Genomic DNA, 23,844 nt, shown 5'->3' with positions numbered 1-23,844 from the left:
CCTCCCAAGAGAATTCTCTTCGGTTATAGTCACAGTCGTGTATATTCCTCCTCAAGCTAACACCATGACGGGCCCCAAAGAACTTCATTGGACTTAATGCAAACTGGAAACCACATATCTTGAGGCTGCATTTATTGTACCTGGGGACTTTAACTGAGCAAATTTGAGTAAAACGTTACCGAAGTTCTATAAAGTTATTGCGGGTGTAGCGAAAAGCCATCTGCTTAACACGTGTATGTGACAAATACAATTTGATTTGATAGGTGCCCTTCTTTGTGAGACATTGGAAAACCTCCCTGGCCTTTGCGGTTGAATCTGTGTTTGAAATTCACTGCTCGTCTGAGGGAACTTACAATTATCTGCATGTGTGGGGAAACAGAGATGAGATTCAAAAATGTTAAATACTATTATTGCACACAGAGTCCATGCAACTTAGTATGTGAATTGTTAGGCTCCCCATAAGAATGGGATGAATACTTATTGACTCAAGACATTTCATTTGAAAATGTACTACATGTTAGATTTCAGGCTGTAACACAACACAATGTGGAAAAAGTCGAGGGGTTTGGATACTTTGTGAAGGCACAGTGTGGGTTATACAATTATTGTGGAACTGTGAATGTTTTTGCTTTCTCAAATGTGATCCGTTTTTATACAGCTCTTTCCATTTTCACTTCAATAAAAAGCAGTGCAGCACCAGATGCAATGAGCTCTTAATTACTGGCTTCCCTTTTTCCCCCATTCTGACCTTTGCCTACTAATCATCATTCTTCTTTAATTCAGTGTGATTTGGTCGTACTTTAGAAAGTTGTGTAGCCTATCTGCTTTGTGTTTTCAATGGAAATGTTACATATCAAAAGTTAACTTTTTTTAATATATACTTTTTCTTTTTGATTCTTGGTCTTGTCCAGTTTTTCTGAGGGAGGAAGCTTTACTGTACAATATACTCCTGAAACATGATAAATGAGCTGAATCAATAAAACCCTGATTTGTGTACTCAATCTCAAATGCTTAATTGCATTTTTCTTGTTGAACAAGGATTTTAGTGAAAATGAGCATATACAAATTCCAAGACATTTACCATTTTATGCAGTGGGTGATTTTATTTCCTCACCTCATCTTGCATGTATGTGTGTTTCTGGAGGAGGAGCAGTTCCTGGAAGTTTTGCCAGTTTTTCTCCCTGCAGTTGATTTCTTGACAGATGAGGCTGCATGTACAGACTGGATGGCACAGATACATTTAGGAAAAGTTCAATTTAAGAAAGATGTTTACATTTTCAAACAAAATTTGACAGGGTGAAATATGAGAAACAGGCCTTCGGTATGCTGTTTAAAAACGACTGGCAAAAATTATACAAAACATCTAGTATCACTTTAATACTCTTATTTTTCATCCTCTGTATTCTATTTTAGCCTGATACATTTACGTGGAGCTTTTTTAAATGTTTATCTCTGGTTGGCATTTAGGCAAATAGCCTATTATGTCCTCCCTTACATGCTCAGAGATGATCCATCCAGTGTCTCTGCCTAAAGTCACAGCCACCTGTATGGTAAGGCCTGACCACAGGAGTAGCAGTGTGGGACGTGTCTCTATGAAGATCAAAGGGGCCAGCACAAGTTTCGACAGTTCTAGTGAGAGGATGAGAGAAGCTGCTTCCTCGCAGATGAGTGTGCGTGCTTGGTCGCCCGCGTACAATTTGCAAACCAAACACTTCTAAAGAAACGTAATTTGTGTCTAAACAACGACATTCTATTTTGTTTATAGTAGTTTTTCGTCAATGTTCACGATGTTACCCGCGAAATATAGTAGTGTTATAGTTTTCTTCACAACTTTTTGGTTTTACGCAACTTTGACACACGGGAGTGGATTTAGTCATTCAACTATTTTGGACCCTCATGGGAAGTATAATCTAAAGTGGAGGTTTGACCGGAGAACTATTACTTTTGAAATAGAAGTGGAAACTAGAGGATATATAGGATTTGGTCTATCTCCCAACGGTGCCATGGCGTCGTCAGACATTGTCATTGGTGGAGTCACGGATGGGACACCGTATCTACAGGTATGTTACTCACCTGGGTTTTATAGAATGAAAGTGACGCAAGGTATGCCTTGCAGTTTTATCACATGAGAGGTGGGCTACTTTCACTGTAATTTCAACATTACATACATAGTTTAATTGTGCAGCTATATGAAAATTATGATTTATATTACAGTTATGTTTAGCTATTTTCACAGGGCACTTGGGTATATTTGGGGTGTTTACCTGATGAAATAGTATTATCCAGAGCCATGTATTTAGATGAGACATGTATTCCTAAATACATGGCTTTGGATCTAAAAGTAGATTAAATAATAATTGAAAGTTTCCAAATTGAATTTATGGTTATTGGTTAGGTGCAACAAGCTATTGGCCATACCTGTTACTGTTAGTCCGACCCACTGCCTTATGGTAAACTTTTGTGGGCCACAGCCAGCCACTCATGGATTGACTCCAACAGGGTAAAGGGTCTGGATATTGCTACACATCACAGGAAGCTCACTGTGCCTCAGGGATCTGGCAATGATGCCACACAATCTAACACAGTCCCTCTTATTGTGTTACCAGAGGGTCAGGGTCTATAAGGAGACAGCAGCTGTAGTTTTGTGCCAATGTTGTTGTTTGTTGTCATGTATTTACAAGCAATGCTTGGCAGTGATACGGACAAAGACATAACAGCCAGACACTTGCCACAACAAGCCCTGTATATACCTGGTGCTAAAGTGTCCTGTGTCCTGATCTTGTCTGTATTCTGATTGTGCCCACGTTTTCTGAAATGTGTCTACACATGGTATTAAAATGTGTCTGTTATCCATCCACTGTGTCTGCATTGTGACCAGATTTCCTGGTCCATCCTTGTATGCAAATCATTTCACAGCTATTCTTTCAGAATAATTTGTATTTATTTTAAGACTTATATTGACAGACAGTCATTTAAATTTCAGACACGGAACATACGACACATTTTCTGAAGCTTTAATAGGAAAACTAGCTTTTTAGATGCTTCCGTTTGCAAATATATACACTATATATTACACACACAAAAGTATGGCATAAGTCAATTGGCCACCTCGTCAATGATTTTAAAGTGTAGGATAATGATGATTTAAATGGCTTCACTGTCCACATGCGTTTGTCCACAAAGCGTGCCTGACTACCTCCGGAGGTGGTCAGGAAGATCTGATCACAATGCGTAGTTTAATCATCTACACCTGTCTAAAGATGTGGGTACCATCAGAGTGTGGAGAAGATCAGGACAACGGAAGCATGTTGGTACCAGGTATAAACGGGGCTCAAGGCAGTTGGTTAACCACAAATGAAGCATAGTCCTGTGGTAATAGTCATTTAGCTAGTCGTCATCCTAGCTAATGTAATAATAGAGTAATAGATCAGTAATTAAGCAAAGTAATGTAATTATCTACCGTGCTCTTTCAATTGTGTCATTGGAACACTGGTTCTCCCAAAGTTTTGTGATTTACATCTATGAATGTATGTTTACATTGAAGGCTCTCTTGTCCCCTCGTTCAGGACAGTGTTATTGCAGACAGGACAGTTGTATTATATCCGGCATGCTTTCAACAGGATTACTTTGCAGACGCCAACAGAAAAGTGCACAGAGATGTGCAGCAGAACTACAGGCTGCAGTATGGCAGGGAGAACAGTACACACACAGTCCTGGCTTTCAGCAGGCACCTCCTGACCTGTGACACAAGTGACAAGGACATCACGGTACGTGGGTGGTGGAAATGTTTTATCAATGGGAAATGTGGAGGTTGATGTTTGCGTGTTTGAATGTGTGCTTGTGTGAGCGTTTTAGTTTAAATGTCAGTTCATGCCTGGTGTGTTATAGTACTTCTTACCGCATTTTCAAATTGAAACTCACTTCTAGATAGAAGATGTGTATGTGTATTGTCTGCCCAGGAAAGTACAGTGAGGGTGATATGGGCCTACCACAGTGAGGATGTGGGACCGTCAGGACCGATGTACCATGGAGTGAACAGGGGGAGGAAGAGTATGCGGCTACTCGACCCAGGAAGTAAAGTTAATATTTCCTCTGAGATGGACTTTTTCAACTTGCAAAACATAAACGTAAGTGTGACAGCTGGAGAAGAAAAGGTTACTTCTCTCACCCACTATCCATCTCTTAAACAAACTTGATACCACTTCTAGCTTCTATTACTTCACAGGACCTTTTGTACTCTGAGACTGTATTTGCACTGTGTGAGATTTATGATCAGTCCAATTTTTATGGAGAGTAAATACAGTATCAGTCTCTCTGTCTGTTTGTTCCTCTCAAGATAGGTGCCAGTGCCATTCAAGGACACTACCTACTGGTGTCAGATATTTAAGATCCAGGAGGTTCAGAAGAAGCACCATATCATTAGAGTAAGTACACACTTTGAATTTATTGAGCTATATTAACAACACAGCAGAAAAATTATAGCAAATCGACAACAGGCTTTCCCTTGAGGAAGGAGTAGCCTATTGTTCAGTCAGCATGCAGTCATCTTGTTTACCTTTCTTTAAAGGCATCTCACCTGGATAATTTCAGAGTTTTTATTTGTCTGCCTGCCTCCCTCTCTCATTGCTGTCGTCTGAAGTGGGTTCCATAGAGAAATCTGTAGATACTTCTCCCACTTCTGAGGCACACCTGCTGCTTGTTTGCTGCCCCAAATTGCTATTGTGTATTAAATGAGCCATTATATAAATTATATATTCCAAACATAGTTGAACTAGTATGAAACCAAAAAGCTTTAAAACACACTTGATTAAAGGAGGTAGCACATACAATTTAGATTCAAAAGAATGGTACGATGACACATTCCTTATCCATTTCTTGTTCTAATCCTTAGTGGGATTTGTCATAAAGACCAAATGTGCTTTTTAAACTAGATGTTGATGTTTTACTAAAGGGCCTTAGTTATATTAACATAGTATGGAACAGTAGTTCTGTACTGTATCGTGTTATCATTGGTCAGATCACTTACAGTAGGACTTTTCTGCCAAGTAGAAAACATGAGAGTTGCTTTTAAAGTTTCCATGGCTATGACCTCTGACTTTAGAATCCTTGAGCTCAAAACAAAGTCTTCAGTCATTAAGTGAACCAGAGCCAGAAAGATATAAATATAGCTAGCTAGCTCGCTCTTCTCTTACTCCCCCTCCAGCACACAGCTTACTGTACTATACATTAATCTGGCTCTTCTGTTCTGCAATCTGCCACTCTGATGATGACAATTAGATCATAGAATGAGAAACACCAGCACCATGCTATCAGAAAAATATGCTCCACTGTCCTTATCCAATTTGTCAGAGGAGTTGTGTAAAGGTTTCAGAAAAGCTCTGGAAAATCCTACCCATATTAAAAAAAGGTCTGGAAAATCCTACCCTTATTAACAGCTGCAGGGCTCAGAGGATCTCTGTTTCCACTATACATAACACAAACTGTTGTGATATCCCAGATATTGTTGTGAACTCTTATTTTGGAGGGAGCTCTTTGCGTGACGAAATAATGTAAGATGATTAAAGTGTTGCCTTTATAGAATTAGTAGAGTAAAATGGAAATCATTTCAGTATCCAAATGCCACGTGGGAGTCGGACTTCGGGATTAAACATTGTTATTTTTCCATCCCAGATGTTTTCATGTGCGTGTGCATGATGTGTGAGTCAGTGAGTGAGAGGCAGTATGTAAGACATCTGTTATTATGCGTGATATGAATGGGACTGTCTCCTCCAATTCATCTGTGGTCTATAAAGAAACGATACTATTGTTATTTTGGGGTTTTATGGCATTTATACAGAAGTTTAAAAGGCCCATCTAATTTTCCCTGTGCACGTTATGCCAATAATCCTATCTTGACACTTCAAAAAGACCCCACTCCCATGATATTTTCTCAGTCACGGTTTCTGTCCCTACCTTCCGTTCCACCTCCTTCGTCCCTCTGGGGGATTTGGTCTTTCACCACCTCACTCCACCCTCTATTATCTTGGGCACCGCAACCTCACCTCCTGTTTAGATGACTCAATGACTTTCAAGACTTCCTGAAAACTGTCTCCATGACATGCTTATTTTAGTTTGATAGATGTATTCTATTCAATGGAGTTCTTTATTCAGAGAAAGCGGCATATAAAGTGTTCTATGAAGGCAGAGTTTGTTACACAGTGTACCAAATCGTCTAACAAGAGAGGCGCTATCCTTCCTCTCTCATGGCACAATCTCAACCTCAAACTTAGACTACCACGGCTGCTTCCACCATGAATAAATATATTTGAGAAAAAGTAGGAAGAATGTCTAAATATTAATACGGTGTTCATGGGCCAAGCTTTGGTCTTGTGTCCTGTTGGTTTTAAAGGAGGCCTCACAGTATGATGTCACGGTTTGCCCAGCAGGCAGCAAGCTGCTTTTCCCAGATTCTAAGTCCAACCTAGAGGCCCCCAGGCCCATTGAGGAAAAACGTATTTATTTACATTTATTTTTCACTTTCATCCTGAAGTAAGCAGGGCCTACCCAATCCTGTTTATCCCCTCTTGTGTGAAACCTACCGTTGAGAGCAATATAATTGAGGTCTAACCCTTTCCTGCAGTCAAATGACTAAATAGACTTCTAGTGGCCTCATGGGTGGAATGTTGTGAAAAAAATGTAATTATTTTATAATTAATAAACTGCAAAAATGTGGTGTTTCAATGTCAAGCGGTTTTGTTATATTTCAGTCTTCTCTGATGTATATAAAGTGTAATATTGGGATGCAAACTCAAAATTGAATACATTTCAAAATACTAATATCTGACATGGTACAGGTGTCTTCTTTTTTTAAGCCCATAACCATGTGTGTATTCTTTTGTTTCAAAGTAGATTTGTTTAAGACTACCAAGAAATAATCTGTGTGACCCTGATTTAGCACACTACAGTAAAAGTTAAGGCAAGTGTAGGCAATTCAAAAGAAGCCAACCGGGGTTAGAATACAGTAACATTTAATACTTCCTTCTTTCTTCTTTTTGTTTACAGATTGAGCCTTTGATTCAAAGGGGCCATGAAAACCTGGTTCATCACATTTTGTTGTATCAATGTGATAGCACCTTGAATGAGAGTGAGCTCAAGGCTGGCCATGAATGTTACCATCCAAATATGCCTGACTCCTTTCTCACGTGTGAGACGATAGTCTTCGCCTGGGCCATTGGTGGCGAGGTGGGCAATTGGTTTAAATTTGTAGTCATTTTTCATTCAGTGTTATAAAACTTTTCATTAGCCACTTGTGTTTCCATGTATCAGAGTGATCATGTAAGCTTCCTTATTGACATGTTCAGTATGCCTCTCAATCTACCTTTACAGGGGTTCACCTATCCACCCCATGTTGGGCTGTCCATTGGCACATCAATAGACCCTGTCTATGTCCTAATGGAGGTCCACTACGACAACCCAGCCTTTCAACAAGGTATAGTACACCCACAAGGACACGTCATGTTGCATTACAAACAATGAATGTGACTTGTCTGCCTTCACTCTATTGTAATTTTCCCGTTTCACCCATTCACACTTGTGTGGCAAAGTGATATCTACAGCACTTTACAGTTCAACAGTCAGTCACCCTGTTCATTGTAATGTTACTGTTTCATTGTCAGGAGTGGTGGACAGCTCTGGCCTGCGTCTGTTCTACACCCCAGAGTTGCGTCAGTACGACGCAGGAGTGATAGAGACAGGTGTGTGGGTGAGTCTGTACCACATGCTGCCTCCAGGCATGCAGGAGTACATCTCAGAGGGACACTGTACCCGCGAGTGTTTGCAGGAGGTAAGAAAGCCAGCTATGGCGGAGTCTTTCAAACTGGTGCGATGCCTGACATTCCCATTTCACTGGGGATCAACAGGAGTCAAACATCCACTGTTAAATTACTGTTATGCTATACCACCAACAGTGACAAGCCTCCATTTTAGTCTTGCTACGTGCCCAAAATAGTGATCATCCAAAAGTGCAATAAAACTAAAAAGCACTTTCTGCATCTGTGAGAGAATATCTATTTGCTCCTCCATCAGTCCCTAGGCCAGGAGATGCCCAGCGGAGTTAGGGTGTTTGCTGTTCTGATGCATGCTCACCTAGCTGGACGCGCCATCAGAACCAGACACTTCCGGGGACAGGAGGAGCTGCAGCCCCTGTCACATGATGAGGAGTTTGACTTCAACTTCCAGGAGTTCCAGCTGCTGAAGGACGAGAGGCTGCTGTTACCTGTTGGTACTCTGAAATACTGTTTAGCTGACACATTAAAGGTAGACTCAGTGATATGATGTAGGTGGCCAAAGTAAACAGCATAGTGGGTCAATTTCCACAACAACTAAGAGCGTTGAAGAGTAAGGATAAACTTCTCCACTGTTTTCGTCCCGTACCTACCACACTCTAACAACGTGAAGCGAACACATGCATATGCGCAGGTACTGTGTGTGACCGTGAGAGAGAATTCTTGCATCTCGCTCACCGCAATATCTGTGGTGCTGCTCGTGGCAACATCATTTTGCTGAGTCTACCTTTATATAGTGTAGGAAATATGGGATTATAAATCTACCGCTTGAGCTTGCCAAGCAGGTTGAAGCATGTTCCCCTCTCCCTGTGATGAACAGTAATGATTGATGATTGCATGACTTTGATCCACCTACATAGATAAAGGACATAATTAGAGGTTCATCTTTTGGCTGTTGCCTCGTACCGTCGACCGCAGCATAACCATGCTAAAACCACAGGAAATCACACCTCCTTGTACTGTATATTACTGCTTTAGTGTTGTCGTAATTATGTACTTTAATGAAAACACAATTTTGTTTGATGTGGGGTTCTGTCACGTTCGTCATAGTGAGGAGACCAAGGCGCAGCGTGATTTGAATACATTCTTCTTTTAATAACGAAGAACACGTAAACAAAACGAACGTGAAGCTATATACCACAAGTTCTGAAACAGGCAACTACACATAGACAATAACCCACAGATAAACCAAGGAATATGGCTACCTAAATATGGTTCCCAATCAGAGACAACGATAAACAGCTGCCTCTGATTGAGAACCAATCCAGGCAACCATAGACATATAAACCCCTAGACTAGAAAACCCCCTAGCCAATACAAAAACTAAACACACCACCCTTGTCACACCCTGACCTAACCAAATAAAAAAGAAAACAAAGATAACTAAGGTCAGGGTGTGACAGGTTCTAAATTCACAACCACAGAAGAGCCTTGATTTTAATCTTTCTTTTCAGGGTGACAATTTGATCACAGAATGCAAGTACACCACAAAAGACAGACAAAACATGACCTGGGTAAGAATGCACTACTCAGAATCCACATGGATAAATGAATACTTATTTTGCCAGCTTTCTCTATTATTTTCTTCCTTTTGCTTTTATGGGGCCTTTGAAACTGAGCTGTCAGCTCTGACATGGTGAATCCAGCTCATCCTTAAGATGTGGCTTCTTCCTAATGATCTGTTTTATGTGAGTTTACAGAGATCACCTAATTTTTTACATGTGTGCTATTGTTCCTCAGACGGAGCCTATTTGAGCTTATGTTTCAAATCTGTCTCTGTGTTTCTATGATTTGATGATTTGGTTGATTGCAGTACGGGAAAAAAATCATCATGTTTATGACAACATTACACAACCCTTCAGGGTAGAGCTATGGGGTTATTGCTTTGACTTCAGATGTAACATAAGATGGACACAAAGCCCATATTGTTTTTGAACCATTCTTACCTTTGAAGAAAAATTACACAGAAGGATGTCATCATTCCTATTACACAATTACAAATTAATAGATCAGTAGAATTAGTATACTTAAATGTAATGGAATTTAGTGTTCTGTACTTACCGGTAATAGAAATGAGTTGTGTTTCCCCTGCATGAACCTCTTGGTTGATACTTTCAGACATACAGTGTTGTCAAAAAGTATTTGCCTCCTTTCTGATTTTCTCTACCTTTGCATATTTTTGATACTGAATGTTATCAGATCTTCAACCAAAACCTACTATTAGATTAAGGGAACCCGAGTGAACAAATAACACAACATATACATACTTATTTCATTTATTTAATTAACAAAGTTATGCAACACCCAATGCCCCTGTGTGAAAAGGTAATTGCCCCATTACACTTAATAACTGGTTGTGCCACCTTTAGCTGCAATGACTGCAACCAAATGCTTCCTGTAGTTGTTGATCCGTCTCTCACGTATCTGGGGAGGAATTTTGGCCCACCTTTGCATGCAGAACTGCTTGAACTCAGTGACATTTGTGGGTTTTCTAACATAAACTGCTCATTTCAAGTCCTGCCACAACATCTCAATTGGGATTAGTTCTGGACTTTGACTAAGCTATTACAAAACTTTGATTTTGTTGCTTTTTAGCCATTTTCATGTGATTGTGTGTTTTGGATCATTGTCTTCTGCATAACCACACATGGCCTGACATTCTCCTGTAGAATTCTCTGATACAGAGCAGAATTCATGGTTCCTTCTATTAAGGTAAGTTGGCCTGGTTCCTGAGGCAGCAAAGCATTCCAAAACCATCACACTACCACCACCATGCTTGACCATTGGTATGAGGTTCTTACTGTGGAATGCAGTGTTTGGTTTTTGCCAGGCATAATGGAACCCATCTCATCCAAAAAGCACTTGGAAGGAAGCACCTGGATGATCATCAAGACTCTTGGAAGAATGTTATATGGACAAAAGTAAAACCAAACACTACATTCCACAGTAAGAACCTTATACCAACGGTCAAGCATGGTGGTGGTAGTGTGATGGTTCGGGGATGCTTTGCTGACTGGACGACTTACCTTAATAGAAGGAACCATGAATTCCGCTCTGTATCAGAGAATTCTACAGGAGAATGTCAGGCAATGCGTCTGTGAGCTGAAGCTGAAGCGCAGCTGGGTCATGCGGTAAGACAACGATCCAAAACACACAGTCAAGTCTACATGAAAATTGCTAAAAAGCAACACATTTTAAGTTTTGGAATGGTCTATTCAAAGTCCAGACCTAATCCCAATTGAGATGTTGTGGCAGGACTTGAAATGAACAGTTCATGCTTGAAAACCCACAAATGTCACTGAGTTCAAGCAGTTCTGCATGGAAGATTGGGCCAAAATTCCTCCACAGATACGTGAGAGACGGATCAACAACTACAGGAAGCGTTTGGTTGCAGTCATTGCAGCTAAAGGTGGCACAGCCAGTTATTAAGTGTAATGGGGCAATTTATTTTTCACACAGGGGCATTGGGTGTTGCATAACTTTGTTTATTAAATAAATGAAATATGCATGTAATTGTTGTGTTATTTGTTCACTCAGGTTCCCTTTATCTAATATTAAGTTTTGGTTGAAGATCTGATAACATTCAGTATCAAAAATGTGCAAAAGTAGAGAAAATCAGAAAGGAGGCAAATACTTTTTCACGGCACTGTACTGTATGTGTTCTTGGCTGAACAATCTGTCTGCAGATACCCCCCAGGACCACAGATGGGATCTTGGTTATATAGTTGTTTGCAGCTACTGGCATTGTTTTTTACAGAGACATCAAACGAACAAATGACTGATGACTACAGTCGTAAAACAGGGCTCCTTCTCTTCTAGAGTTACTCTCTACTGTTCAGGAGTAAACATGCCAACCAATTGTTATTCTGGAACAATATAAAACAGAATTGTATTCCATTACAACTTTGTCACCACAAGGTACTGTTATTGTGTCAGCTTCGTGTTAGACATAATACAGCCTAAAGTGGTACTTAATCTATATCAGTCACATGTTTTCAGAAACAGATTTTCATGATTTCTTAGTGGTTTACAAGGACCCTGGTGCCAAATCTTAGTGTTTGTTGAAGTTCATGATTGTTACACAGATATCCATGTTGTTGTGGGGCTAAATAGAATAGAATAGAAGTGTAATTTGATAACAGTAAAGTAGAGTAAAGGCAGTGGTTCAGACTACACGCTGTGCGTAGGACCCCAGCGGCCCCCCACCATCATTTTGTAAATGCTATTGTATTTTTTTTGTAACTGAGTCAAGGTCTCAACTTATTGTTGAGAGATAGCATACTAGAATACACAATGTGCAATTTTGTAATTTGGTTGTGCATCAGCAGTTTTTCTCTTGTCATGTCACTGACAGTCACTCGATTATCCCATATCAGCTAACATTTTATAAGACTGCAAGGATTATAAGTCTAGCCAGCTATCTAAACCTTCATCGCTGAATTAGGAAGGGCACATGCCCAGGGGCCCTGACCTCCAGGGGGCCACTGGCCTCCAGGGGCCCCCATTGATTTTGTTAGTCATCCAGATGTTGTATGAACATGGCATAAGCCAAGGCAAAATGTGTACAATATCAGAAAATTAGCTTTAGAACAGCAACATTTTCTCTCCACCCCATATAAAATTGTGTAGAATTGTTGGAAAATGGCATTAAAACTGCAAAATGTTCAATCCTCTGCCAAGAGGGAGGCCACTAAAATGCCTGCGAGGTGGTGGGAGGGCAACCAAATCTCACATAGGGCCCGCAAAAGGCTGAAGGGCCCGCAAAAGGCTATGTAACCTTTAATGTACCTGTTGTATTGGTATTTAGTATACAGAATAGGGAAAGGGGGTTACCTAGTCAGTTGCGCAACTGAATGCATTGAACCAAAATGTGTCTTCCGCATTTAACCCAACCCCTCTGAATTAGAGAGGTGTGGGGGCTGCCTTAATCGACATCATCGGCAACCAGGGAGTAGTTGATGTTGGGGGTTATCTGCCTTGCTCAAGGGCAGAACGGCAGAATGTTCTACCTTGCCGGCTTGGGGATTCGAACCAGTGACGTTTTGGTTACTGGCCCAATGCTCTTAACCACTTGATTTCTAGATGATTTTCCCTCTGGCTATTCTCTCAGGGTGGTTTGACCACCAGGGATGAGATGTGTCTGTCCTACCTGCTCTACTATCCCAGAGTGAATCTGGCCAGGTGTGAGAGCCTCCCTGAGATCATCGGGCAGCTTAAGTTCATCGGAGTCAAAGAGATCCAGGTGCCTGTCACGTAAGTAAGAGGCTCTGTACTGCGACTGCAATACCCATGTAGCGGTTCAAGTTGGAACCTGTAATACCAATTGGGAAAGATCATTTTTATGTGAAGTGTTTTCTCTGCCTGGAGCACCTTACAAATGTCAAAGGTCATACACAATGCATTATCATGGAGAAGTTATGTTCCAAATGAGTTACTGCATGATATAGAGAGAGATTAAATACGTCCCCCCAGGCCTGGGAGAGAGAATAGGGGAACGACTGGAAGAGGTTTATCGTACAAATAGATTGCATGTCATAGGAAGGAGGAAAGGACAGAGGAATATGGGGTATAGAGCTCATAGTCACACTAGCCCAGTGGGGTCAACATGTGGAGCACATCTGAAGTTGAGCACAGTGGTACTCTTTTTCCTGTTTTAGATGGTTCTGTTTTGTTTTACCAGTTAGCATGCTGGACTTTGACAGCAAGATATACAAAGCAATAGTTTATTGTTTTCCTTAATACGTTTTTGCTCTTGCATTCCATTCATTTAGTTCAAAATAACATACTGTTCATCCATTTAAATTAGAAAATGCACAATATTTGTCTCTGTAGCTAGATTCCCATTCAATTGGTGACAATTTTTCATAGGAATATTCTCAAATCTGAATAAAGAAAATATTAGCATTTTCCCTCTAGTGGTGTTTCCACCAAACTAACTTGTTGTAGAGAAAAATCTGTGCATGATGACATAGTGCACACAAAATTTACATTTTTGCTTAAGTTTTCATTACCGAATAAAAAAATCTAAAGTTCAACTGATAGTTTTGTCACAAAAACTGTTGCGTTAAATAGCAAATGTGCCTACTCTGGTTTTAGCACCTGCGCTCTAGGCAACAGCTCACATACAAAGTGAGGGTAGGCTAGTCTACATGATGACGTTATTATGGATGCAGGAGAATATTTGTATTTGTCAAACAGCAGTCAAGCATTGATCATCATGTCACCAGATAAGACCCTCTGTATTTATTGGAAGGGAGCATCAAGCTCTTAGCGTGCACTTTCAACACCCACTTCATCTGGAGCCTAATAAACTGTGTGGTTTCCCGAGTCGTAGTTGGAGGATCACATACCATATCATTTTATAGAAATCTTTGATATCATCACGTGACTCCAAGTTTGCTTTCATGTGATGGTTATTATATCAGTATTTGCGCTTACAGGCGTTTCCACTGCTATTTCTTGCATAATACATTTTACTGACACCCACCACTGTCGAATAAACATAGTATCTGTAGGTATTTATAAAATTGTACAGAAACCTGTTTTTATCACAGCTGTCCTGTTTTTTATACTGTATGACTTTACTTGCAAGAAAACTGGATGATAGCATGCTTAGTGAAACAAATCATTTTACCATTAAGTTTTTCCATCTTTGCTTTTATGCAAATAAAATGACAATGGCATCAAAAGCAGATGTGAAATCCTGAAACATAACATCAATCTACTTCATGTAATCATTAGATTACCTACAAGTCAGTTCATTGTCAGTATGTCAGTAAATTAAATAAACATAGTGCAACCTATTCCTTAACTGATGCTACTGTAGGTATTGTAATGTGTCCATGGTGTTTCCTGTCCATATGCCCCTGAGTGGTAAGTTGTGTAAGCGAGACCTTAGACCTGAGAATAGTTTGTAAAAAAAGGCCTGGAAATGAGTCTATTTGATGGGTTGGGCTGCTGGAGTGCGTTTTCTGTTCCTGCTATTAATGCATGGCTACACTCTTTTTATTCCAAGAAGCCTTGTCATGAAGAGGAACACCAACCTTCTATAAACAAAAACAGGCCTTAGCAGGAAACAGCAGTCCCACTTTCCCTAATGTCTTCCTCGTGGAAATGCTTTTGGAAGGATTTAGTTAGCAGCTGCTGTTTTTCCTTCTGACCATAAATTGTAAAAATTTTTAATAATGTAGAGTGCATTCGGAAAGTATTCAGACCTCTTCACTTTTTACACATTTTGTTACATTACAGCCTTATTCTAATATTGATTCTATTGTTTTTTCCCCTCCTCAATCTACACACAATGCCCCATAATGACAAAACAAAAACAGGTTTTTAGAAATGTTTGCATATTTATAAAAAAAAATCTAAATTGAAATATCACATTTACATAAGTATTCAGACCCGTTACTCAGTACTTTGTTGAAGCACCTTTGGTAGCGATTACAGCCTTGAGTCTTCTTGGGTATGACACTACAAGCTTGGCAAACCTGTATTTGGGGAGTTTCTCATATTATTCTCTGCAGATCCTCTCAAGCTCTGTCAGGTTGGATGGGGAGCGTCACTGAACAGCTATTTTCAGATCTTTCCAGAGATGTTCGATCGGGTACAAGTCCGGTCTCTGGCCGGGCCACTCAGGGACATTCAGAGACTTGTCCCAAAGCCACTCCTGCCTTGTCTTGGCTGTGTGTTTAGGTTCGTCATGTGCCTTTTACTGGGGAGTGGCTTATGTCTGGCCACTCTACCATAACGGCCTGATTGGTGGCGTGCTGCAGAGACGATTGTCCTTCTGGAAAGTTCTCCCATCTCCACAGAGGAACTCTAGAGATCTGTCAGAGTGACCATCGGGTTCTTGGTCACCTCCCTGACCAAGGCCCTTCTACCCTGGTTGCTCAGTTTGGCTGGGCAGCCAGCTCTAGAAAGAGTCTTGGTGGAAGAGTTTTGGTTCTTCCATTTAAGAATGATGGAGATCACTGTGTTCTTGGGGACCTTCAATGCTGCAGAAATGTTTTGGTGCCCTTCCCCAGATCTGTGCCTCGACACAATCCTGTCTCTGAGCTCTACGGACAATTCCTTCGACCTCTTGGCTTGGTTTTGTCAACTGTGGGACCTTATATACTGTAGACGGGTACTGTAGGTGCCTTTCCAAAACATGTCCAATCAATTGAATTTACCACAGGTGGGCTCCAATCAAGATGTAGAAAAATCTCAAGGATGATCAATGGAACAGGATGCACCTGAGATCAATTTCGACTCTCATAGTAAAGAGTCTGAATACTTATGTAAATAAGTTATTTCTGTTTTTATTTTTAATAACTGCCTCGTTGTTATAGGGTATTTTGTGTAGATTCGTTTTTTAAAATTATTGAATCAATTTTAGAATAAATCTGTAACATAACAAAATGTGGATAAAGTGAAGGGGTCTGAATACTTTACAATGCACTGAACATGTATACAGTGGCTGATATATTGTGCATCAGCATGTGTATGGTAAATATTCTACCTTTAATATTCTTCATTTTACATTCTACATTTCACTTACTGTATATTCTTCTTCTGTCATAGGACCTGGCCTTTCATGATCAAGAGCCCAAAGAAGTACAGCAGCCTCTCCTTCACAGAGGCCATGGACAAGTACAGGTGGTCGAAGAACAGAGGGAAGTCCTTCAACGAGATGGTTCTACAGCTGCCCATGAATGTGCGCTGCTCCAAGTGGGGGCAGGACGAGTGGTCGGTGAGTGTTCACTCAGGGCTGGAGTTGATGTAGTGCTTTCAATTAGTCACTGACTAGGGAACCAATGAATCTGTGTCCTTTCACTCTTCTGGGATGTTGATTTATATAAATGTTGATCACTTATTCGTTTAAAATCAACTGTATAATATATGATTGAATGTGTTTTAAATAGTAATTTTCCTCACTGTATTTCATAGTTATACATTTGTCCCTCTTTTTTGTTCCCCCTCCAGATTCAAGGGACCATAGTGTCACCACCAGAGGTGAAGTCCGAAGTCAAGCCTCCCTCCACGATGTGCCGTTCTGCCTCAGAGCCACACAGTGGAGTGGTTCTACTCTTTACCATGTGCCTCACGTACTCTATAGTCCAGACCTGTTTAAGCCTTTAGTCTATAGCCAGACCACTGTGGGAATCACACCACTCACTCTCTCACACCGGCTGTGGAAGATGTTGTTTGACTGAAGAAGACATTCCTAGAATCTCTCCGCCCTATCCATTCATTATGTGTTATTGGGATGTCTGTTGAATGCAAATTCAGTCTTTGATCAGCAACAATAGAAGACGGTTCTAGAATGACTTCTCTGACTTGATCGGAGCTATCGGAGTGTGAATTATTATAAGGAATCTTCCATCGGATGGGTTGAAGTTCACATGTTGGAAAAAATGTTTTGTTGTTGTCTAAATATATACATGTATAAACCATACTTTTTATATTATGTGTGTCCAAAAGTTAATACATGTTTAAAGAGTTTTATTTTGTAGTTATAAGTATTACCTATGGTCAAGTTTGGGTTGTTAGTTATTTATTTTGAGTATAAGACAAGACCCTTTTGCTAGTATTGCTCATGATGCGTTCTTCATAGCCTATGATTGGAATTCTCTAGACCTGAGTACATTACTTGAGTCTACATAGAAACATAGTAATAGATGATTTCCCTGATCCCATTATCCTGTGGCAGCTCAGGGGGGGTTTCAGTACTGTAAGGCCACTGTTATGGCCTTGGGCTCCCTGGTACCGCTAGGAACATCTCTCCCTAAGGCCGCAGGGCCACCAGCACCGCTAGTCCGACTTACAGCGATTACTCTGACTGACTAACTCTAATGTGCAAACGTCCCATATAGTCACAAACAGGTCAAAAAGGAAGGTCTCGTTCTTGCTGTTCTGCATGTGTTATGTGGTTAGTGTTTGGAGAGAAGAGTCATGGAAAATTGAATATTGTGTTATTTACAGATCACGTGGATTTCAATGCATGAATATTTGAATGGATGAATGGATGGATATTTAATCTAATGGATACAGCAAGATACATCAGTGGGATAGGGACGCAAGAGAAGGTATGTGAATTATTAGATTACATGAGACATTATGAAAATGTACTGCCATCATTGTCTTTTACTAGGTTATTGAGTGTTTTGTTTCTCTTTGTGTCTCTAGATTATTATGAAAAGGTCGTTTTCTCACAGGGGATGGACTTAGCTGTTTTGAATTTGCCACCATCTGCAGTGTGGGACTGATGTATTGTTTGAGACAGTCATGGGTGAAAACATTACTTTTTTCCCCCTTGGGCTACCTCTCTGTCCAAAAGTTATTCTGTCTGTGTTCTACACGTAGAAAAAAAGGGGACATCTAGAACCTAAAAGAGTGATTTGGCTGTCCACAGAGGAGAACCCTTTGTTGAACCCTTTTGGTTCCAGGTAGAACCCTTTTGGGTTCAACGTATAACCCTCTGTGGAAAGGGGATCTACATGGAACCCAAAATGGTTCTAGCTGAAATCCAAACAGATAGCCCAACAGTGGTTCTCCTATGGGGACAGCCGGGGAACCGTTTTTGAACCCTTTTTTCTAAGAGTGTAGGAGTCTGTGCCAGCTTTCCTCTCTCTCTGTGTCAGTGGTGCCTAAAATCGAGGTGATACCATAGTATAACAACAGTATGAGATAGTAGCCATCCACCCTCTCTCAAAACTGGCAAATCAAGACCACCTATATTTAAGGAATTTTTTTATATAACAAAAAATAAATCCAAGTTAATTAAGGATTCCCTGAGGATAAGCAGTCATTGAGGACTGCTCCTGTTGCAAGGTGAGGAACCATGTAAGAGCATTGCAAAGTTATTTGGTTTTCCTGACTTTGATGTCCTTGTCAAATGCCATGGGACATGAAAGAGCCACTCTCAAGATGGGGCCTGTTTCGAATAAAGGATGTGGCTGTGGTGCATCAGAGCAGATTGATGTAATCTGTCCAATGATTTTGTTAGATGAAATTCAATTTACTCCTTAGGCTGATTCCTCTGTTGCTACTGTCCTGAATGTCATTATGTCAGTGTTGTACAGTAGCAGATGTTTTTCATTGACCTCAAAGCTCATCCTGTCTGAGTAGACCAGCACAATGCTTCTTTGAGGTCCAAATGATTCCAGATATCAATTCCAAAGGCATCCAGCAGAGGTCAGTATTCACTAGCAAATTGCTGCACCACGTCCTCAAATCCAACGCTGAGAAATAGTGTGAGCCTGATCTTGTAGCATCAAAACATTGCAGACACTGATCGTCCATCATTTGCCTTGTCATTTGTGTATTATTTAAAACTAATATCAAAAGGATGACATCCCCACTGGGCAGAAACAGGTTGAATCAATGTTGTTTCCACATCATTTCAACCCATAAAATGAATGTGATGACGTTGAATAAACTTGGAAAACTGATTGGATTTGCAAAAAGTCTTCAAAGTCTGGACATTTCAGCTTTTTTTCACCCAACCTTTGACCTAAATCCAATGACGTGACATTTATGTCAAAAACTAGACTTTAAACTGATGTCTATGCTCAGTGGGTCTCCTTTACGTCAGACTGTGTAATATAAGGTCTTGGCCCAGGATGCCTGCCAATTCACATTTGTATTAGGAGCTCTATCCTACACTGGGTTTGACTTGCTGACAAATCTTTGGATATAAACACACTGATCCCTCATAACATATCCTTCATGTACAGTATGCCTCAGCCTGGTCTCAGACAGACACACCCAATCCCCCTGTCTGGGAGCTGCATGGAAGCATTTTATTAGATTTCGTAATCAGTCTGGAAGGCCAGGAACCCTCTGGACATGTTTGGGAGACCATTGGTTCCTCTTCCTGTGACAGAGAGATTATTATTGAGCCCAGAGGAGGCTAGTGAGAGAGACTCAGACCACTGTCATTTCTCAAGGCCTCACAGACAGACTGCTGTGGGTAGTGTGTAAATATACCCGTCTGGCCAAACCACCAGGGAATAACCTTTTCCCATCCTATCCCATTCCTCTTCCTGTCCTTGGACCAGCAGACTTACAATCAACAATTGGCACTCCCCTCGAATGGCATTCACTGGTCCTCAAGCCACGGAGACATGCTTATATAAGACAAGAACAGGTCTACTACTACAGAAGGTGCTGTTTTCTCCTGGCTGGCTGGAGGATATGGTGGGAAACAAATTAGCGATTGTCTTGGCCTTTCTCTCTTTGATGCTGCTTAGCACAGGATGAGGCTAAGGCAGCTGGGAATTGAAAAGGACATAAAACAAATTACTCAATCACGCAGTATGGGGCCAGCCAGGAAAATGGCAACACAGGACATGTATCTACTACAGACTTAATCAATAGTACACAGTGTAGGCTAGAAAAGATGTATTGTTTGTATGGCTGTCCATCTGACAACACATATATACTGTATATACAACATTGGTCTTTTGGTGTTGTTTATCTAATTCAAAAATGAACAGTAAATCAACCTGTAATAATTGCACCTAATAATATTTAACTTCTGACCAAAGTAGACTGACCAAAGTAATCCTGTCTGGTGGATTATAGATAACATTGGGGCCCTTGAAGTGGACTTTCCAATCCGAGTCCTCAGAAAACCTCTGCCCATTCTCAGCCACAAATAGCTTTCAGAGCCACATCTGCAACGATTGAGCTCCAATTAAAAGTGACTACAGAGCTGTATAAAATAATAAATGTTGATTTATATTTCATTTGATAGGACTATTTTAACAAGACTGCACCAAAGGAGATTCCAATACATGTACAGTATGTTAATTCGGGTGGTACAGTGTGTTATGCAGGTGGTACAGTATGTTATGCAGGTGGTACAGTATGTTATGCAGGTGGTACAGTATGTTCATCTAGGTGGTACAGTATGTTCATCCAGGTGGTACAGTATGTTATGCAGGTGGTACAGTATGTTCATCCAGGTGTACAGTATGTTATACAGGTGATACAGTATGTTATGCAGGTGGTACAGTATGTTATGCAGGTGGTACAGTATGTTATGTGGGTGGTACAGTATGTTATGCAGGTGGTACAGTGTGTTATGCAGGTGGTACAGTATGTTCATCCAGGTGGTACAGTATGTTATGCAGGTGGTACAGTATGTTCATCCAGGTGGTACAGTATGTTATGCAGGTGGTACAGTATGTTATGCAGGTGGTACAGTATGTTATGCAGGTGGTACAGTATGTTATGCAGGTGGTACAGTATGTTCATCCAGGTGGTACAGTATGTTACGCAAGTGGTACAGTATGTTATGCAGGTGGTACAGTATGTTCATCTAGGTGGTACAGTATGTTCATCCAGGTGGTACAGTATGTTATGCAGGTGGTACAGTATGTTATGCAGGTGGTACAGTATGTTCATCCAGGTGTACAGTATGTTATACAGGTGATACAGTATGTTATGCAGGTGGTGCAGTATGTTATGCAGGTGGTACAGTATGTTATGCAGGTGGTACAGTATGTTATGCAGGTGGTACAGTATGTCATCCAGGTGGTACAGTATGTTATGCAGGTGGTACAGTATGTTCATCCAGGTGTACAGTCAGTATGTTATGCAGGTGGTACAGTATGTTATGCAGGTGGTACAGTATGTTATGCGGGTGGTGCAGTATGTTATGCAGGTGATACAGTATGTTATGCAGGTGGTACAGTATGTTATGCAGGTGGTACAGTATGTCATCCAGGTGGTACAGTATGTTATGCAGGTGGTACAGTATGTTCATCAGGTGTACAGTATGTTCAGGTGTACAGTATGTTATACAGGTGATACAGTATGTTATGCGGGTGGTACAGTATGTTATGCAGGTGATACAGTATGTTATACAGGTGATACAGTATGTTATGCAGGTGATACAGTATGTTATGCAGGTGGTACAGTATGTGTTGTGCAGGTGGCACAGTACGTGATACAGTATGTTATGCAGGTGGTACAGTATGTTATGCAGGTGGTACAGTATGTTATGCGGGTGGTGCAGTATGTTATGCAGGTGATACAGTATGTTATGCAGGTGGTACAGTATGTTATGCAGGTGGTACAGTATGTCATCCAGGTGGTACTATGCAGGTGGTACAGTGTGTTATGCAGGTGGTACACTATGTTATGCAGGTGTACAGTATGTTCATCCAGGTGGTACAGTATGTTATGCAGGTGTACAGTATGTTATACAGGTGGTACAGTATGTTATGCAGGTGGTACAGTATGTTCATCCAGGTGGTACAGTATGTTATGCAGGTGGTACAGTATGTTATGCAGGTGGTACAGTATGTTCATCCAGGTGGTACAGTATGTTATGCAGGTGGTACAGTATGTTCATCCAGGTGGTACAGTATGTTATGCAGGTGGTACAGTATGTTATGCAGGTGGTACAGTATGTTATGCAGGTGGTACAGTATGTTATGCAGGTGGTACAGTATGTTCATCCAGGTGGTACAGTATGTTACGCAAGTGGTACAGTATGTTATGCAGGTGGTACAGTATGTTCATCTAGGTGGTACAGTATGTTCATCCAGGTGGTACAGTATGTTATGCAGGTGGTACAGTATGTTATGCAGGTGGTACAGTATGTTCATCCAGGTGTACAGTATGTTATACAGGTGATACAGTATGTTATGCAGGTGGTGCAGTATGTTATGCAGGTGGTACAGTATGTTATGCAGGTGGTACAGTATGTTATGCAGGTGGTACAGTATGTCATCCAGGTGGTACAGTATGTTATGCAGGTGGTACAGTATGTTCATCCAGGTGTACAGTATGTTATACAGGTGATACAGTATGTTATGCAGGTGGTACAGTATGTTATGCAGGTGGTACAGTATGTTATGCGGGTGGTGCAGTATGTTATGCAGGTGATACAGTATGTTATGCAGGTGGTACAGTATGTTATGCAGGTGGTACAGTATGTCATCCAGGTGGTACAGTATGTTATGCAGGTGGTACAGTATGTTCATCCAGGTGTACAGTATGTTCATCAGGTGGTACAGTGTTATGCAGGTGGTACAGTATGTTATGCAGGTGGTACAGTATGTTCCAGGTGGTACAGTATGTTATGCAGGTGGTACAGTATACAGGTGATACAGTATGTTATGCGGGTGGTACAGTATGTTATGCAGGTGGTACAGTATGTTCATCCAGGTGGTACAGTATGTTATGCAGGTGGTACAGTATGTTATCCAGGTGGTACAGTATGTTCATCCAGGTGGTACAGTATGTTATGCAGGTGGTACAGTATGTTATGCAGGTGGTACAGTATGTTATGCAGGTGGTACAGTATGTTCATCCAGTGTATGCAGGTTGTACAGTGTGTTATGCAGGTGGTACAGTATGTTATGCAGGTGGTACAGTATGTTCATCCAGGTGGTACAGTATGTTATGCAGGTGGTACAGTATGTTATGCAGGTGGTACAGTATGTTCATCCATGTGGTACAGTATGTTATGCAGGTGGTACAGTGTGTTATGCGGGTCGTACAATATGTTCATCCAGGTGGTACAGTATGTTATGCAGGTGGTACAGTATGTTATGCAGGTGCTACAGTATGTTATGCAGGTGGTACAGTATGTTATGCAGGTGGTACAGTATGTTATGCAGGTGGTACAGTATGTTATGCAGGTGGTACAGTATGTTATGCAGGTGGTACAGTATGTTCATCCAGGTGGTACAGTATGTTATGCAGGTGGTACAGTGTGTTATGCGGGTGGTACAATATGTTCATCCAGGTGGTACAGTATGTTATGCAGGTGATACAGTATGTTATGCAGGTGGTACAGTATGTTATGCAGGTGGTACAGTATGTTCATCCAGGTGGTACAGTATGTTATGCAGGTGGTACAGTATGTTATGCAGGTGGTACAGTATGTTCATCCAGGTGGTACAGTATGTTATGCAGGTGGTACAGTATGTTATGCAGGTTGTACAGTCTGTTATGCAGGTGGTACAGTATGTTATGCAGGTGGTACAGTATGTTATGCAGGTGGTACAGTATGTTCATCCAG

The 23,844-nt window shown here is 40.9% G+C and overlaps 1 protein-coding gene across 1 annotated transcript; it reads left to right on the top strand.

Moving 5' to 3' along the window:
• The first annotated feature begins 1,625 nt into the window (after window positions 1–1,625).
• LOC139415562 (DBH-like monooxygenase protein 1 homolog) lies at window positions 1,626–18,778 on the top strand. Its single transcript, XM_071163672.1, has 12 exons — window positions 1,626–2,060; window positions 3,621–3,767; window positions 3,960–4,127; window positions 4,341–4,424; window positions 7,042–7,221; window positions 7,366–7,468; window positions 7,656–7,822; window positions 8,065–8,256; window positions 9,278–9,337; window positions 12,934–13,076; window positions 16,386–16,554; window positions 16,788–18,778. Exons 1-12 carry the CDS (start codon window positions 1,779–1,781, stop codon window positions 16,941–16,943), a joined length of 1,851 nt encoding a protein of 616 aa, XP_071019773.1. The 5' UTR covers window positions 1,626–1,778; the 3' UTR covers window positions 16,944–18,778.
• The last annotated feature ends 5,066 nt before the right edge of the window (window positions 18,779–23,844 follow it).

The sequence above is a fragment of the Oncorhynchus clarkii genome, chromosome 8 (assembly GCF_045791955.1).
Source record: "Oncorhynchus clarkii lewisi isolate Uvic-CL-2024 chromosome 8, UVic_Ocla_1.0, whole genome shotgun sequence".
Taxonomy (NCBI): Eukaryota; Metazoa; Chordata; class Actinopteri; order Salmoniformes; family Salmonidae; genus Oncorhynchus; species Oncorhynchus clarkii.
Note: the sequence above shows the minus strand (reverse complement) of the source record. Positions and strands in the feature narration are given on the sequence as shown.